A 16,835-nucleotide genomic window follows, 5' to 3' on the forward strand; every position below is an offset into this window, starting at 1 on the left:
AGCCCTGTGGTATTGCAACAAACAGGGTGGGGTGGGGTCATTGACCCTATGTCAAGAGGTCCATTGTCTCTGTACTAATATGATGTGGTACACTGTTCCGAAATTGAAAGAGAAGGAAAGAGAAAGGGTCCTGATAATCAGGAGCAATAGTCCTCACACACCATATTTGGTGTCATGCTTCATCATCGGACAGCTCCTCGTCAGACTGGCGCTGCAATGTCTGACGGGCACCCCCCGAGGGGGGGCTCTTTGCCGGAGATCTTTTTGAATATACTCGATGATGCCGCGGAGCCAAATATGGGTCCGAGAGAGGGAAAAATGTACAGAGAAGGAATAGTAAAATTGGCTCAGATCCCTCACTTAATAGTTTATTATTCGCTGTTGGGAAATGGTCAAGATTAAAAAGAAGTCAAGGGAGTGAAACTGGAGACAATGCCCGGACACTCACACAAGAACAATCAGAATAATTAGGGAGGATGGAAGTGATCCAACGCTCCTTAGTATGCGGTCGACATGTTTCGCGTCGTTGTTGGTCCAACAGGATCCCGTGACGCTTCTTCAGGACCTACTAAATCATGAGTTTTCTCAAAAAGAAAAACAAAATACCTACACTCCTGTTGACTAACACTCACAGTCTGGGTGTCATCAGTCGCTTGCTAGGACTAAACCGGACTGGTTTTTCTTTCCTATCAGTCGCCCTAAATATGGGAAAAAGAGGGGGGCTAAAATTAGCTCAGTATATCATCACTTCACCAGTATTCAGGAATGATGAGTATGATTAATGTAGAAAAAAGGGGGTGACAAACTTGTGCAACACTCAGTGATCAGGTGGTTGTAGGCACGCCATGCTGGTAAAATATAGGGTGGCTTACCATATCCATTAGACAATAGGCTCCATGGGATATCGCTGGCCCATCACCCGGTATACAGAAAATCTGATGGTAAGAGAGCACATGCCAAAGAAGGGGGCACCATATTGTAGTTACATAATTATCATACAAGACCAAGGTAAAATGGCCATAGTTTGGAAATGCGGGACTGACAATTAAAGTGAAATATAAAAATAATATACATATATATATCTCTCTCTCACTCCAAATCTGAACAAATACATCAAAGAAGTAAAAAAGATGTGTAAGTCATCAATTTATGCAGAGATACTCATGGACATTCTCAATGTCACGTGCAAGGTGGAGTGAGCAATGAAGGTAGCACATTCAGAAAGTTACGAATGAACGGAGAAATACATTCTTTCAAAATAAATCAGGAGTAGTGCCAAAGTTAAGAGGTACATGAAGGGGATAAAGGTAGGGGGGTATAATGGCCCACGAGTAGTTAAATCCCATGTATCACACCGCAGTCAGTAAAATGAGAAGTAGAGCTAAGGAGGTACATATAGCTAAACCACGGGCGTCCCGCTAAGGGCAGAGCAAAAGGTCCCTAAGACCTGGATGCAGTTCGAACGAAGCGTCGTGATGCAATTCGGCATCACAAATGAGAAAATGGGCACTTACTTTCTTCGTTACCGGTGTTAGATGCAGCACCTACCCGGGGGTCGCGTTCCCGAACGTAAGCGGGAAAGGAAGGCTGCCGGTATAAATAGTCCGCGCGTAGCGCGCGTGTTTACCAATTAGGCAATTAGTTGCTAGGTAACTCCCTCGGGAGTTGGGAACCTTTAGAGAGAATGGAAAAAGGACTGGAAAAACGGGACGTGGTGAATGTCCTCCGCGTGCGGCGGCCATCTTAAGCTAATGTATTGGTCATAAGAAAACAAGAAATAACTTAATTTAAGTTGTCAAAAGTTGTCAAAGACCTGTGTAAAACTCAAATGGCCTTACCTATATTATGAATACAGGGTGGTGAGGTCTAATCCCCTATAGTAAGGGAAAAATTAAATAATAAATTGGAAAGAGAAAGAAAAGGAAAAAACAAACAAACCAAAAAAATGATATAATGGATGGAATGACCATCGAGCAGAACCTTCTAAAATCATTGTTAGAAGGGCAGGAAATCAGCAGCTGCCTACTTTGAAAGATGGAACCAAGGGATATCATCGTTTAATCCCTGGTGGTGGGTATTAAGTCTATATACCCAGCGTTGTTCAAGTTCAAATAGTGAGCGGGTGCCTGGTAGGACACAGGTCTGTAATACCACCCACCGCATATCATCTGGTGTGTGGTTAAGTTCAATAAAATGTATGCTAAGTTTGGTAGTAGTACGTCCACACCGGATGTTGCTACGGTGTTCATTTATCCTAATCTTTACAGGTCGTGTGGTCATCCCCACGTATCTGAGATTACAAGGACAGGTGATAAGGTAAACACAGTTGCGGGTGTTGCAATTAGTATGTCTCAACAGATGCCAAGTTAAAAAGGGTTCTAGATGTAAAGTGTCTGTATGTTTAGTGAGTGAACAGACATTACAATTCCCACACGGAAAGTGACCTTTGACTGGGGGGAGATCCCATAGAGATCTCTGTCTGGACGGGGTGGTGGTGGGTCTAGGTCGGGTGTGTACCAGCATATCTTTTATGTTTGACGTCCTCTTGAACGCAAAAACAGGCTTGGGAATATTTTCACCCCCACTACAGAGGACCGACCATCTCTTATTGATTATCTTCTTAACTGTGTTAGAAAGTGGTGTAAATGTCGAAACACAGGTAAGTTTGTAGTCCATAGACTTCGGGGTTAGCTGTAATAGTGAATCCCTATCACTATACTTGGCTCGTTTGTAAGCTGTTTTTATAACTCTGTCCGGGTAGTGGCGGTCATGTAGTTTAACCTGTAAACTAGAGGCTTGGGTATTGAATAGTCGTAGATCACTACAGTTCCGTCGAAGACGTAGAAACTGTCCAAACGGTAAATTTTCTCTTAGTGCTTTCGGGTGATGGCTCTCGTATAATAATAAGCTGTTCCGATCAGTCATTTTTTGGAAGGTGCGGGTCTTCAGTCGACCGTCCTCTATGCTGATTAGCAGATCTAGGAAAGGGATCTCTGTGGTAGATACAGAGGAGGTAAAATTAAGGAAGGGGTCTAGACTATTTACCCTCAGGGATTGGGTCCGTCCTTGAACCACTTTCGATATTCTGTGACCACTTTCTACGACCCCTTGTACAACAATCAACTACCTATCTGAGAGACACTACAGACGTTCTTAACCTTATTGAAACTATTAATTCCACAGTGTATGTCGATGCCTTGATTACACTTGATGTTGAGGCTCTATACACCAACATCCCGCAAATGGCCACACTGGAGGTAGTTGAGACGTCTCTTTTATCTACCAGTTCAGGACTCACGACACCTGTCCATTTCATTATGCACTGTGCTAGTCTAGCTTTGACTCAAAAAATTTTTCAGTTTGAGGATAAACTCTTCCATCAGATCCGCGGGACCTCGATGGGCAGCACTTTTGCTCCGAGCCTAGCCTGTCTATACATGTACGACTTTGAGAAACGTTTTATTTTACCTGAGTCTAATCCCTTTACCGCTAATATCAAATTGTGGCGTCGCTATATAGACGATATCCTTGTCATCTGGCATGGCCCTATTGATGTAGTAGATGCATTTTCGACATGGGTAAATAGTCTAGACCCCTTCCTTAATTTTACCTCCTCTGTATCTACCACAGAGATCCCTTTCCTAGATCTGCTAATCAGCATAGAGGACGGTCGACTGAAGACCCGCACCTTCCAAAAAATGACTGATCGGAACAGCTTATTATTATACGAGAGCCATCACCCGAAAGCACTAAGAGAAAATTTACCGTTTGGACAGTTTCTACGTCTTCGACGGAACTGTAGTGATCTACGACTATTCAATACCCAAGCCTCTAGTTTACAGGTTAAACTACATGACCGCCACTACCCGGACAGAGTTATAAAAACAGCTTACAAACGAGCCAAGTATAGTGATAGGGATTCACTATTACAGCTAACCCCGAAGTCTATGGACTACAAACTTACCTGTGTTTCGACATTTACACCACTTTCTAACACAGTTAAGAAGATAATCAATAAGAGATGGTCGGTCCTCTGTAGTGGGGGTGAAAATATTCCCAAGCCTGTTTTTGCGTTCAAGAGGACGTCAAACATAAAAGATATGCTGGTACACACCCGACCTAGACCCACCACCACCCCGTCCAGACAGAGATCTCTATGGGATCTCCCCCCAGTCAAAGGTCACTTTCCGTGTGGGAATTGTAATGTCTGTTCACTCACTAAACATACAGACACTTTACATCTAGAACCCTTTTTAACTTGGCATCTGTTGAGACATACTAATTGCAACACCCGCAACTGTGTTTACCTTATCACCTGTCCTTGTAATCTCAGATACGTGGGGATGACCACACGACCTGTAAAGATTAGGATAAATGAACACCGTAGCAACATCCGGTGTGGACGTACTACTACCAAACTTAGCATACATTTTATTGAACTTAACCACACACCAGATGATATGCGGTGGGTGGTATTACAGACCTGTGTCCTACCAGGCACCCGCTCACTATTTGAACTTGAACAACGCTGGGTATATAGACTTAATACCCACCACCAGGGATTAAACGATGATATCCCTTGGTTCCATCTTTCAAAGTAGGCAGCTGCTGATTTCCTGCCCTTCTAACAATGATTTTAGAAGGTTCTGCTCGATGGTCATTCCATCCATTATATCATTTTTTTGGTTTGTTTGTTTTTTCCTTTTCTTTCTCTTTCCAATTTATTATTTAATTTTTCCCTTACTATAGGGGATTAGACCTCACCACCCTGTATTCATAATATAGGTAAGGCCATTTGAGTTTTACACAGGTCTTTGACAACTTTTGACAACTTAAATTAAGTTATTTCTTGTTTTCTTATGACCAATACATTAGCTTAAGATGGCCGCCGCACGCGGAGGACATTCACCACGTCCCGTTTTTCCAGTCCTTTTTCCATTCTCTCTAAAGGTTCCCAACTCCCGAGGGAGTTACCTAGCAACTAATTGCCTAATTGGTAAACACGCGCGCTACGCGCGGACTATTTATACCGGCAGCCTTCCTTTCCCGCTTACGTTCGGGAACGCGACCCCCGGGTAGGTGCTGCATCTAACACCGGTAACGAAGAAAGTAAGTGCCCATTTTCTCATTTGTGATGCCGAATTGCATCACGACGCTTCGTTCGAACTGCATCCAGGTCTTAGGGACCTTTTGCTCTGCCCTTAGCGGGACGCCCGTGGTTTAGCTATATGTACCTCCTTAGCTCTACTTCTCATTTTACTGACTGCGGTGTGATACATGGGATTTAACTACTCGTGGGCCATTATACCCCCCTACCTTTATCCCCTTCATGTACCTCTTAACTTTGGCACTACTCCTGATTTATTTTGAAAGAATGTATTTCTCCGTTCATTCGTAACTTTCTGAATGTGCTACCTTCATTGCTCACTCCACCTTGCACATGACATTGAGAATGTCCATGAGTATCTCTGCATAAATTGATGACTTACACATCTTTTTTACTTCTTTGATGTATTTGTTCAGATTTGGAGTGAGAGAGAGATATATATATGTATATTATTTTTATATTTCACTTTAATTGTCAGTCTCGCATTTCCAAACTATGGCCATTTTACCTTGGTCTTGTATGATAATTATGTAACTACAATATGGTGCCCCCTTCTTTGGCATGTGCTCTCTTACCATCAGATTTTCTGTATACCGGGTGATGGGCCAGCGATATCCCATGGAGCCTATTGTCTAATGGATATGGTAAGCCACCCTATATTTTACCAGCATGGCGTGCCTACAACCACCTGATCACTGAGTGTTGCACAAGTTTGTCACCCCCTTTTTTCTACATTAATCATACTCATCATTCCTGAATACTGGTGAAGTGATGATATACTGAGCTAATTTTAGCCCCCCTCTTTTTCCCATATTTAGGGCGACTGATAGGAAAGAAAAACCAGTCCGGTTTAGTCCTAGCAAGCGACTGATGACACCCAGACTGTGAGTGTTAGTCAACAGGAGTGTAGGTATTTTGTTTTTCTTTTTGAGAAAACTCATGATTTAGTAGGTCCTGAAGAAGCGTCACGGGATCCTGTTGGACCAACAACGACGCGAAACATGTCGACCGCATACTAAGGAGCGTTGGATCACTTCCATCCTCCCTAATTATTCTGATTGTTCTTGTGTGAGTGTCCGGGCATTGTCTCCAGTTTCACTCCCTTGACTTCTTTTTAATCTTGACCATTTCCCAACAGCGAATAATAAACTATTAAGTGAGGGATCTGAGCCAATTTTACTATTCCTTCTCTGTACATTTTTCCCTCTCTCGGACCCATATTTGGCTCCGCGGCATCATCGAGTATATTCAAAAAGATCTCCGGCAAAGAGCCCCCCCTCGGGGGGTGCCCGTCAGACATTGCAGCGCCAGTCTGACGAGGAGCTGTCCGATGATGAAGCATGACACCAAATATGGTGTGTGAGGACTATTGCTCCTGATTATCAGGACCCTTTCTCTTTCCTTCTCTTTCAATTTCGGAACAGTGTACCACATCATATTAGTACGTTGTTGGGAGGGTGTACACTGGACCGCCCAATCCTCCTCTCTTACCCCCCTCTTTTTTCGAAGTCCATTGTCTCTGGGCATGCTGGAACATCAGGATTTAGTCCTGGTGGTTCAAAATCTGGGAGAGTCTCTGAACACCAGAGTGGACAAATTCAGCCCTCGATGCCTAGCAGATCATGACTGCTGTGTCCATCTGGAGATGGTGCAAGGTCTCCTCAGCAATTAGGGAGAACCTTGGTTAGACCTATTCACTACAGCCAAGAATGCACAATGTCAGCACTTCTGGACTCTGGAGTTTCCAAGGTGATTCTTCCTCGGAGATGCTTTATGTCTCAAGTGGAGCTCAGGCCTTGTGGTTTGTTTTCTCATTGACCCTGCAAGGCTTTGCTGTGGGCACAGTTCAAGGGTATCTTTCAGTCATGTTGGTGTTCTTGTGGTTGCCAGATCAGCCCTCCCTGTTTAAGTTACCTGTTGTGACTCGTTTCCTAAAAGGATTACAACACATGTTCCCTCCAAAACCCTTGATCATGCCCAATGGAACTTGAACCTAGTTTTGACTTCCCTGGTGTGCTCATCCTTTGAGTCATTGCACAATTGTCAGCGACAACATTTGACTATTAAATCAGTTTTTCTTGTGTCCGTTACATCGGCCAAGAGGGTTAGTGAACTACAAAACTGGTTTTGAGATCACATGTCTCTTTCCTGTCAAAAGTAGTGACATATTTTCATGTAGGCCAGGCCATCACCCTTCCAAAGAGATGGAGCGACTCCACAACCTAGACTCAAAGAGAATTAATTTTCTACATTGATCGTACCAAAGAGTACCGGGTGAATAATTAACCCTTCACTGGGTTCTTTGGGTCAAAGAAATGAAAGACCGTGCAAAAACGTACCATCCCAAGATGGATTGTGCTCTGCATTAAAATCTGCTATATACTGACCAAGGAGCAAACCCCGGGAGGACTAGCATGCTCATTCCACCAGAGCACAGGCTGCAACCATTGTGTTTGCTTGGGTAGTCCCTATCCTGGACATTTGTCAGGTAGCAACATGGGGGTCTCTACACACGTTTACCAAGAACTATTGCCTGGAATGTCAGGTCCGTCTACCACCTCCGGGAAAGTATTGGTTGGGTATCAATACTAAGGTAAGGAATCTGCAGCTAGAAGTCTCTATTAGATGAACAAGTAACATACTTTCAGTAACGCCTTATCTGGTAGAGAGTCTAAAAGCAGAATCCTTACTGAGCCTCCCCTCCTCCCTGCTCCTCTACATAGAGTGACCCTTGTAGGTCCCTAATGTCTGCGCACTGGTCCATCAGCATTCTGTTGTGGCTCCATGATTCAGATGTGAAACTGTCATGAAAAGAAACTGATCTCAGAGCATTGGGTGGCACCTATATACGCAATGTGAATATCACTTCCACCATAGATGACGGTGATGTGGAGCCAAATGACATCATCTGCTGGTGCTCAGATGTACTGCTCAAACTTTTCCAGATCCATTCTGATGCCTTGGGAATATTCTAAAGTAAGGAAACTGCAGCTAGATAGAGTCTCTACCAGATAAGGTGTTACCCAAGGTAGGTAACTTGTTCTTTAACTATTTACTATATTTCCAAAACCTGATAAAACTAGGGCTTAAACCTACAGTTTAAAGTGTCATGTGGGTACGGCCAGCTACAGTGGACCAGTGTGAAATACCTTGGGGCCTGGCACTTAATTTTCTTTTTTACAAATTAAGCACTGGTGATGTGGGACTCAGAGCTGTTGGTGTGGGAGCAATTGATGGCAGCCAACATGGTCAGTATAGATACAAAGAGCCATGTGTGTACATATTCACTGAGCAATAGCTATAAAATAAAAAAACTAAATTTGCAAGTTCCTGAATACAAGGCGCTGCTGGAAGAAAATTAATTCCTGTCTGGTTTAAACTGTCATACATGACCTCGTGCCTTTTACAGCTTACATTGATTTTGCATGATAAACAAGCAGTTCCAGTTTTTGAAATGGAGACAATCATCGGTGATCCAGAGTAGTGGGGAAGATGTCAGGAAGGGCCTTTCAGGTGCAGTGTTGTAGGAGGCTGGACTGGCTTGTAGTGAGTACCAAGGGGTACTTACACCTTGCACCAGGCCCAGGTATCCCTTATTAGTGTAGAGGGGTGTCTAGCAGCTTAGGCTGATAGAAAAGGTAGCTTAGCAGAGCAGCTTAGGCTGAACTAGGAGACGAGTGAAGCTCCTACAGTACCACTAGTGTCATATGCACAATATCATAAGAAAACACAATACACAGATATACTAAAAATAAAGGTACTTTATTTTTATGACAATATGCCCAAGTATCTCAGTGAGTACCCTCTGTATGAGGATAGCAAATATACACAAGATATATGTACACCATACCAAAATATGCAGTAATAGCAATAGAAAACAGTGCAAACAATGTATAGTCACAATAGAATGCAATGGGGGCACATAGGGGTAGGGGCAACACAAACCATATACTCTAGAAGTGGAATGCGAACCACGAATGGACCCCAAACCTATGTGACCTTGTAGAGGGTCGCTGGGACTGTAAGAAAACAGTGAGGGTTAGAAAAATAGCCCACCCCAAGACCCTGAAAAGTGGGCACAAAGTGCACCTAAGTTCCCCAAAGAGCACAGAAGTCGTGATAGGGGAATTCTGCAGGAAAGACCAACACCAGCAGTGCAACAACGAAGGATTTCCAGACGAGAGTACCTGTGGAACAAGGGGACTAAGTCCAAAAGTCACGATCAAGTCGGGAGTGGGCAGATGCCCAGGAAATGCCAGCTGTGGGTGCAAAGAAGCTGCCACCGGATGGTAGAAGCTGTGGCTTCTGCAAGAACGACAAGGGCTAGAAACTTCCCCTTTGGAGGATGGATGTCCCACGTCGTGAAGAGTCGTGCAGAGGTGTTTTCGTGCAGAAAGACCGCCAACAAGCCTTGCTAGCTGTAAAGGTCGCGGTTAGGGTTTTTGGATGCTGCTGTGGCCCAGGAGGGACCAGGATGTCGCCAATTGCGTGAGGAGACAGAGGGGATGTCCAGTAAGACAAAGAGCCCACTCAGAAGCAAGCAGCACCTGCAGAAGTGCCGGAACAGGCACTACGAAGTTGAGTGAACCGGAGCTCACCCGAAGTCACAAAGGAGAGTCCCACGATGCCGGAGGACAACTCAGGAGGTTGTGCACTGCAGGTTAGAGTGCCGGGGACCCAGGCTTGGCTGTGCACAAAGGAAATCCTGGAAGAGTGCACAGGAGCCGGAGTAGCTGCAAAACATGCGGTTCCCAGCAATGCAGTCTAGCGTGGGGAGGCAAGCACTTACCTCCACCAAACTTGGACTGAAGAGTCACTGGACTGTTGGAGTCACTTGGACAGAGTTGCTGAGTTCAAGGGACCTCGCTCGTCGTGCTGAGAGGAGACCCAGAGGACCGGTGATGCAGTTCTTTGGTGCCTGCGGTTGCAGGGGGAAGATTCCGTCGACCCACGGGAGATTTCTTCGGAGCTTCTAGTGCAGAGAGGAGGCAGACTACCCCCACAGCATGCACCACCAGGAAAACAGTCGAGAAGGCGGCAGGATCAGCGTTACAAGGTCGCAGTAGTCGTCTTTGCTACTTTGTTGCAGTTTTGCAGGCTTCCAGCGCGGTCAGCAGTCGATTCCTTGGCAGAAGGTGAAGAGAGAGATGCAGAGGAACTCTGATGAGCTCTTGCATTCGTTATCTAAGGAATTCCCCAAAGCAGAGACCCTAAATAGCCAGAAAAGGAGGTTTGGCTACCTAGGAGAGAGGATAGGCTAGCAACACCTGAAGGAGCCTATCAGAAGGAGTCTCTGACGTCACCTGCTGGCACTGGCCACTCAGAGCAGTCCAGTGTGCCAGCAGCACCTCTGTTTCCAAGATGGCAGAGGTTTGGAGCACACTGGAGGAGCTCTGGGCACCTCCCAGGGGAGGTGCAGGTCAGGGGAGTGGTCACTCCCCTTTCCTTTGTCCAGTTTCGTGCCAGAGCAGGGCTGAGGGATCCCTGAACCGGTGCAGACTGGCTTATGCAGAGATGGGCACCATCTGTGCCCATCGAAGCATTTCCAGAGGCTGGGGAGGCTACTCCTCTCCAGCCCTGACACCTTTTTCCAAAGGGAGAGGGTGTAACACCCTCTCTCTGAGGAAGTCCTTTGTTCTGCCTTCCTGGGCCAAGCCTGGTTGGACCCCAGGAGGGCAGAAACCTGTCTGAGGGGTTGGCAGCAGCAGCAGCTGCAGTGAAACCCCGGGAAAGGTAGTTTGGCAGTACCCGGGTCTGAGCTAGAGACTCGGGGATCATGGAATTGTCTGGGGTGACAATTCCATGATCTTAGACATGTTACATGGCCATGTTCGGAGTTACCATTGTGACGCTACACATATGTCGTGACATATGTATAGTGCACGCGTGTAATGGTGTCCCCGCACTCACAAAGTCCGGGGAATTTGCCCTGAACAATGTGGGAGCACCTTGGCTAGTGCCAGGGTGCCCACACACTAAGTAACTTAGCACCCAACCTTTACCAGGTAAAGGTTAGACATATAGGTGACTTATAAGTTACTTAAGTGCAGTGGTAAATGGCTGTGAAATAACGTGGACGTTATTTCACTCAGGCTGCACTGGCAGGCCTGTGTAAGAATTGTCAGATCTCCCTATGGGTGGCATAAGAAATGCTGCAGCCCATAGGGGTCTCCTGGAACCCCAATACCCTGCGTACCTCATTACCATATACTAGGGAATTATTAGGGTGTTCCAGTATGCCAATGTAAATTGGTGAAATTGGTCACTAGCCTGTTAGTGACAATTTGGAAAGAAATGAGAGAGCATAACCACTGAGGTTCTGGATAGCAGAGCCTCAGTGAGACAGTTAGTCATAACACAGGTAACACATACAGGGCACACTTATGAGCACTGGGGCCCTGGCTGGCAGGGTCCCAGTGACACATACAACTAAAACAACATATATACAGTGACATATGGGGGTACCATGCCAGGCAAGATGGTACTTTCCTACAAGTGTGCACAACAAAATGGTGAAACATTTACACTCTGCTGGAACAAAGGAGCTTGCGGTCGTAAGCCCAGTACTATGAGAACCTCCGTGGTCTTGGTCTCCAAGGTAACAGCCATATGCACTCCACTTCTCCTGTCCTAATGTCTGCAGCAAAAAAAACATGATCGCCTTTAGTAACACCACGTTCGGGAATGCGTTTTTTAAAAAGAGTAAAGACAGTGATTGCTAATAATAATGAAAAAAAAAAACGACTAGAACACAGATCCAAGTAGTTCCTTCCCACTTGCAACCTCTGCCAACCCCACTCATTTACAGGGAATGACCAGTACCCTTGGAGAGGCTACCAAATGCATTGGAGTTGTCAGGCGAGGCTTTTTCCAGCTTCATGTGTTTTTATGGGATAGTTAGGATCATTTTCTCTTTGATGTGATATAGCACTAAATAACGATTATCCTGAAAATTATGAAACATTTTATAGTGTCCTGTGCTTTTAAAGTTAGACATCTCCCATTTATGAAGAGGGGAAAAGCATAAAGAGAGTATGGAAAAATTATCTGCAGCTTGGCTGTCTAGACTTTGAGGCTAAATCAATCTTCAAATTAATATATGTCAGACTATATGTTGATACAACACGATCGGTCTTTAAACCAAGCCATCATCCCACTCAGGCAGGGATGTCTTCTTCCATGCAAAGTTCTCCAACCAATTACTTGCACGCCTTAGCCTGCTGGCCTGTAGATCTGTGTTGCAGACTTGCCCATAAACATTTTTTATGAAAGCACTGGCACGTTTGACCAATAAAATTGTTCACAATTTTGTCATTTAAAGTTTAGGGGCCCTTCTCAGACTTTCACAGAAGTACATTTTAAGAAGAAACAATGGCCAACTTGTGTATTGTAAAGCCAGTTGATCCAGTGACATTGGTGAAAACTGAGCAGGATTTGGGCACCAGTTTAAAGTGGGGTGGGGGCGGTTAGAATAATTGATCTAAGCCAAATGCAAAACATTTTTAAAATAACTTTTTCTCTAGCGATTCCAACATCCAACTCATTTGTGTGGAAATGTGGACAAATAGTGCAACTAGTGCACATTTTTAATTGGCTTTTTCTGTAATGTCTCTGTATGTATATATATATATATATATATATATATATATATATATATATATATATATATATATAAAAAAATTACCCAATTCCACAGTGTCTACAAAGCACGAGTTGGTAGTTTCCAAAATCTCTTTTCATGTCTTATCTCTGTCTTCCACGCTCCTTTTCTTGCTAACCTCTCTCTTAGTGGCTTTCATTATACCCCACGCATGTACCCTCTACTTTCACTGCTCTTCTCTTTCCTTCTTTCCCCCTCCCTTATTTCACGTTGTCTCCTCCGCCCTTTTCCGTTCCAATGTTGTCTTGCTCCTTCCTAATACCCCAACTGCTACTTTTAACCTCTGTGCCTTTCCTCTGTTTTTTCTTTACACTATTTATGACTTTCACTTCTATATGTATGCTTTCTCATTCATTGATCCTTTCTGTCCTTTTTCCTGTCTTCTTCTCCTTATTTCCAATGTCACTGGTATTTCAGTGATCTCATCCTCTTACTCTCTTGTTCTTCCAATTGCTCACCGTATTTTTCATAATTAATTTATACATACACGTTTATTGTGTTCTCATCATGAAAGTTAGTAGTGCTCTGTATAATGAAAAATTACGGGATTAAGTCATTTATAATACCTGTAAAGCTTCTGATTGTCTCAATTCTCCCATTCATATATCTGAGTCGTGTTCCTGTAATATTGAGATTCTGTACTGTTAAAGGTCGCGTAAGGTCGTACATGTAAAATCAGTGATTACCAGCTAGGGAGCCTACCTCAGGCTCCGCCTGGCCTTTTGGTCACTCTCGCAGTGCCCAGAGAGCTGGTCTGTGAGGTCAGTGTGTGGACCGTTTTTTTGTTTTTGTTTCTGGGCCTATTTTATGGTCAAGTGGGCTGGATTTACTTATTGACATTTCCCTGATATTACCACAAACATTGCAGCAAGAACAAACGCATGCAGTCTTCCATACCTTGCAAAACCTCCAAACAGCATGTCTTCACAAAATCAAAACTGCTTCAACTGGCAAAGGTGGTCTATTTTTTTGGCTATCTGATTCACTGTCGGGCCACTTTTGTGTTGGTGCCTGGGCCTATTCTCTGTCCCATTTATATCCTGGCCTTCCTTGTACCAGCAGTGCGTAATTTATAAAAATGTAAGTGCCAGGACCTGAGGTATTTCTCTGAGGCCACTTTGGTGGCACTACTCATTGTCCCTGCCATCACTGCTAAACACCAACTATCACACACTACAAGTGTGACATTTTGGCTTTCCCAGGTCACATAACTATGTAAATATGACACATTGCAATATTTTTTTGAGTATATTGTTCATGAGTTCTGCCCAAAATATGTAGAAGCACCACCATGTGGTAGACTGGTGTAATGAGTGCTGGTGTTTCTAGAAAGTTGTTGATGCTGAGAACCGGGAGGCACCAGCACAAATTAAGTACTTTGTACAAGCCTTAACCTGTGAGGTGAGTTTTCTCCTGGGACAGGCAGTTCATTTGCCCTCTTTAAAACTTCACGTTTTGTAAATTCAAACTCCTCCCATAGAGCTATAAATCCCAGCCTCACTCCATAATTTTAACCTTCTCCTTCGAATACAGGTTTGCTGTGCTCCCTTCCAGGTAAGTGTTTAAAAAAAGTCTCACACGTCTCCTGCCTTCCGAATTTGTGAGGGTCTTACTGCTTGGGCGGGACTAGGACGAGGAAGACTGACGATGTAGTAACCTGATTATTTAAAGGTAATCTTCATTACATAATTCCCAGCTTCCTTATGACAGGCCTGAAATCTCCCCCTCTCTCAGTTTTTGTCTTCAAGTTTCCTTGGTATTGTAAGGAGTGGTCTGAGACAGACAACAAATTATAGCCAGAGTGGGAGTGAGGGAGGGGCAAGTGAATGGCCTGTCTCCAGATGAACTAAATTACAATGTTTTGGAAGGAACGCATGGATTAATCTCTGTCACTGGCAGCTACTCGGGGTCTTGCAGTTCAGGCTGGATTGTGCCTACTGGAGCCTGACAAAAAGCTGATTTGCATGTATGCCTCTTGAGTAATTACCGATGTCTGAGATTAATTTAAGCATTCTTTTTCCTCGGTGCAACACCTTAGGTGCGATTGGTATGCCCATATGTGGGTCTTGTGTTCACTGCTCCATAGGAGTGTAGCTATACTTGCCCGATGAGTACTAACTAGGTCAAAACCGGTCTCTAGTTGCATGCTTTCCCATCTAGAGGGAATTCCAATGGCGATTTGGACTACACTGTTCTCAGTGGAACAGAATCATGGATGATCTGTAAATAGCAGGTCTGGAGTGGCTTAGTGGGCAAGAAAAGTGTGCTGGATTGCATCCTAGAGTAGTTACTAGTGACTGAGATTAATCCAAGCATTCCAGCCCACGCCTCTTTGTTCCTGTAGTACCTAGAGATTAAGATTCGCCTCATTGGTGGAATGAGGATGCCAAAACTCAGAGTAATGGAGATTAGTGGTAAGTAATCTGGGCATTCACTCACTCTGAATGTTCCACATATACCCCCATCGTCTCCCTCGTTCTGAAAGCAAAACCAGGACTAATACATTTGCCTCAATGGCTTCCATTGGCTGTGGACTGTGCTCAGATGAACTTGATGCCACATCTCATGTATTCCAACAACACTGTGCTAGTTTTCTGTTCTCAATCTGTTTTTCGTTTGTGTAGGTTTTATGACAAGAAGTATGAAGTCTTTCTGAAGCTCGTGGAACACCAGAGAGAGTATAAAGCCATCATGCAAGGAGTACAATCAATGTATCTGTGAATGGCAATCGTCTACAGCACCATGAGTCTCCAACAAATGTTCACACCTGCAGCAGTAACAGGAAGCGAGTGGTGTGCTTAAAAGCGATGGTGTATTGTAAACCTATACTGCAAAGTAATGTTGATATTGCATCAATTGTTGTCATTCCATAACATGAACAGATCGGACTTGTTATTCTTTTCCCTAAGGTAAAGCACCACCATTTCCATTAAGATGAACCTAAAGTATATATTCTGCAATACATTTCATACACTGACGTTCCCACTTATGGAACGGCTCATTGTAGGAGATGTGTGAGGCTCATTGGTAACTGGAGTTGTCTTTCTTCTCCATTTCTACAGACGCTTCACAGAACTGGTGCCTATCTCCCTGATACGACGCACTCTCACACATTTACCTACTACTGGTAGATATTGCTAAGTCAGTGGTTCTTAGCCTGTGGTTCGGGGAACACTGGGGGTCTGTGAAGCCTTCTTAGGGGGTCCTTGACTGCTTAGAAAATGAAATAATATTAACATGTTAATAAAATATTCATAAATACAGAAGCAAAACGTAAGATTGGAGGCTAAAAATTAAGTCAGTATCCTCAGATTGATTAGTGGAAGTAGTGCAAGTGCATCAAACAGGATGCAGTATGGATGATGAGTGGCCTCAGTTGAATTTAGAAAAGACTCAATCTTTCCATTACAATTAAAAATTTGAGTTTATCTTTGTTTGTGAATTAAATAAAGTATTTCATCATTTGTGTATTTGATGAATGCTCGTTCTTGTATTTCTTGTGCATTGTTTTGCAGTTCATAGCATCTAAAATAATTAGGCTGTGGTCCTTGGTTTCCAGTAATGGCTCAGTGGGGGTCCCTGCAGTGGTATAACACAGGCCCCGCAGTGCCAGGGGGGCCTCGAGCTCCAGGCAGCCCCCTCAGTACAGTACCCATGTCTGAGAGCTCCTGACTGAGTGCAGAAGGGGGCCCCCTCCACCCATCCATGTACTTTGCAGGGCATTTGCTATTGAAAATCAGAGTAGCAGTGTTCTTGTGGCAGAGTGGAATAAACTAAGGTGAAAGTGACGAAATCCTCAGGAACCAGTACTCACAAGTTGCCCAGGTCCATGTTTGAGTAACTGTTTCAGCCAAGCTTTTTTCCTTTCCTCCATCAACTGTAGCTGTGTATTCCTAACAATGAATGTCTCATTCTAACTTCATACATATTTTAGAAGTGTCACCTTAAGTGTCATGGTGAAAGCCGCAACAGGAAAGCTCTAGGACCATGAGGAGTGCAGCGATGGCCGAGGGCTGGAAGCGGAAGTGGAGGGACAGTGGGGATACAGAGGGAATAACAAGGTTGGTG

At 44.2% G+C, this 16,835-nt stretch overlaps 1 protein-coding gene across 3 annotated transcripts in view; it reads left to right on the forward strand.

The window, feature by feature from the left end:
• FGGY (FGGY carbohydrate kinase domain containing) overlaps nucleotides 1-16,242 on the forward strand; it is a 1,529,104-nt gene extending 1,512,862 nt beyond the window's left edge. For 2 of the 3 annotated variants that reach the window (XM_069232576.1, XM_069232575.1), the window contains exon 16: nucleotides 15,392-16,242. In XM_069232576.1, the coding sequence (XP_069088677.1) occupies nucleotides 15,392-15,488 (97 nt within the window). In that variant the 3' untranslated portion in view covers nucleotides 15,489-16,242. The remainder of the gene's footprint in view (nucleotides 1-15,391) is intronic. The other variant, XR_011202985.1, reaches the window with a different exon arrangement.
• The last annotated feature ends 593 nt before the right edge of the window (nucleotides 16,243-16,835 follow it).

The sequence above is a fragment of the Pleurodeles waltl genome, chromosome 4_2 (assembly GCF_031143425.1).
Source record: "Pleurodeles waltl isolate 20211129_DDA chromosome 4_2, aPleWal1.hap1.20221129, whole genome shotgun sequence".
Classification (NCBI taxonomy): domain Eukaryota; kingdom Metazoa; phylum Chordata; class Amphibia; order Caudata; family Salamandridae; genus Pleurodeles; species Pleurodeles waltl.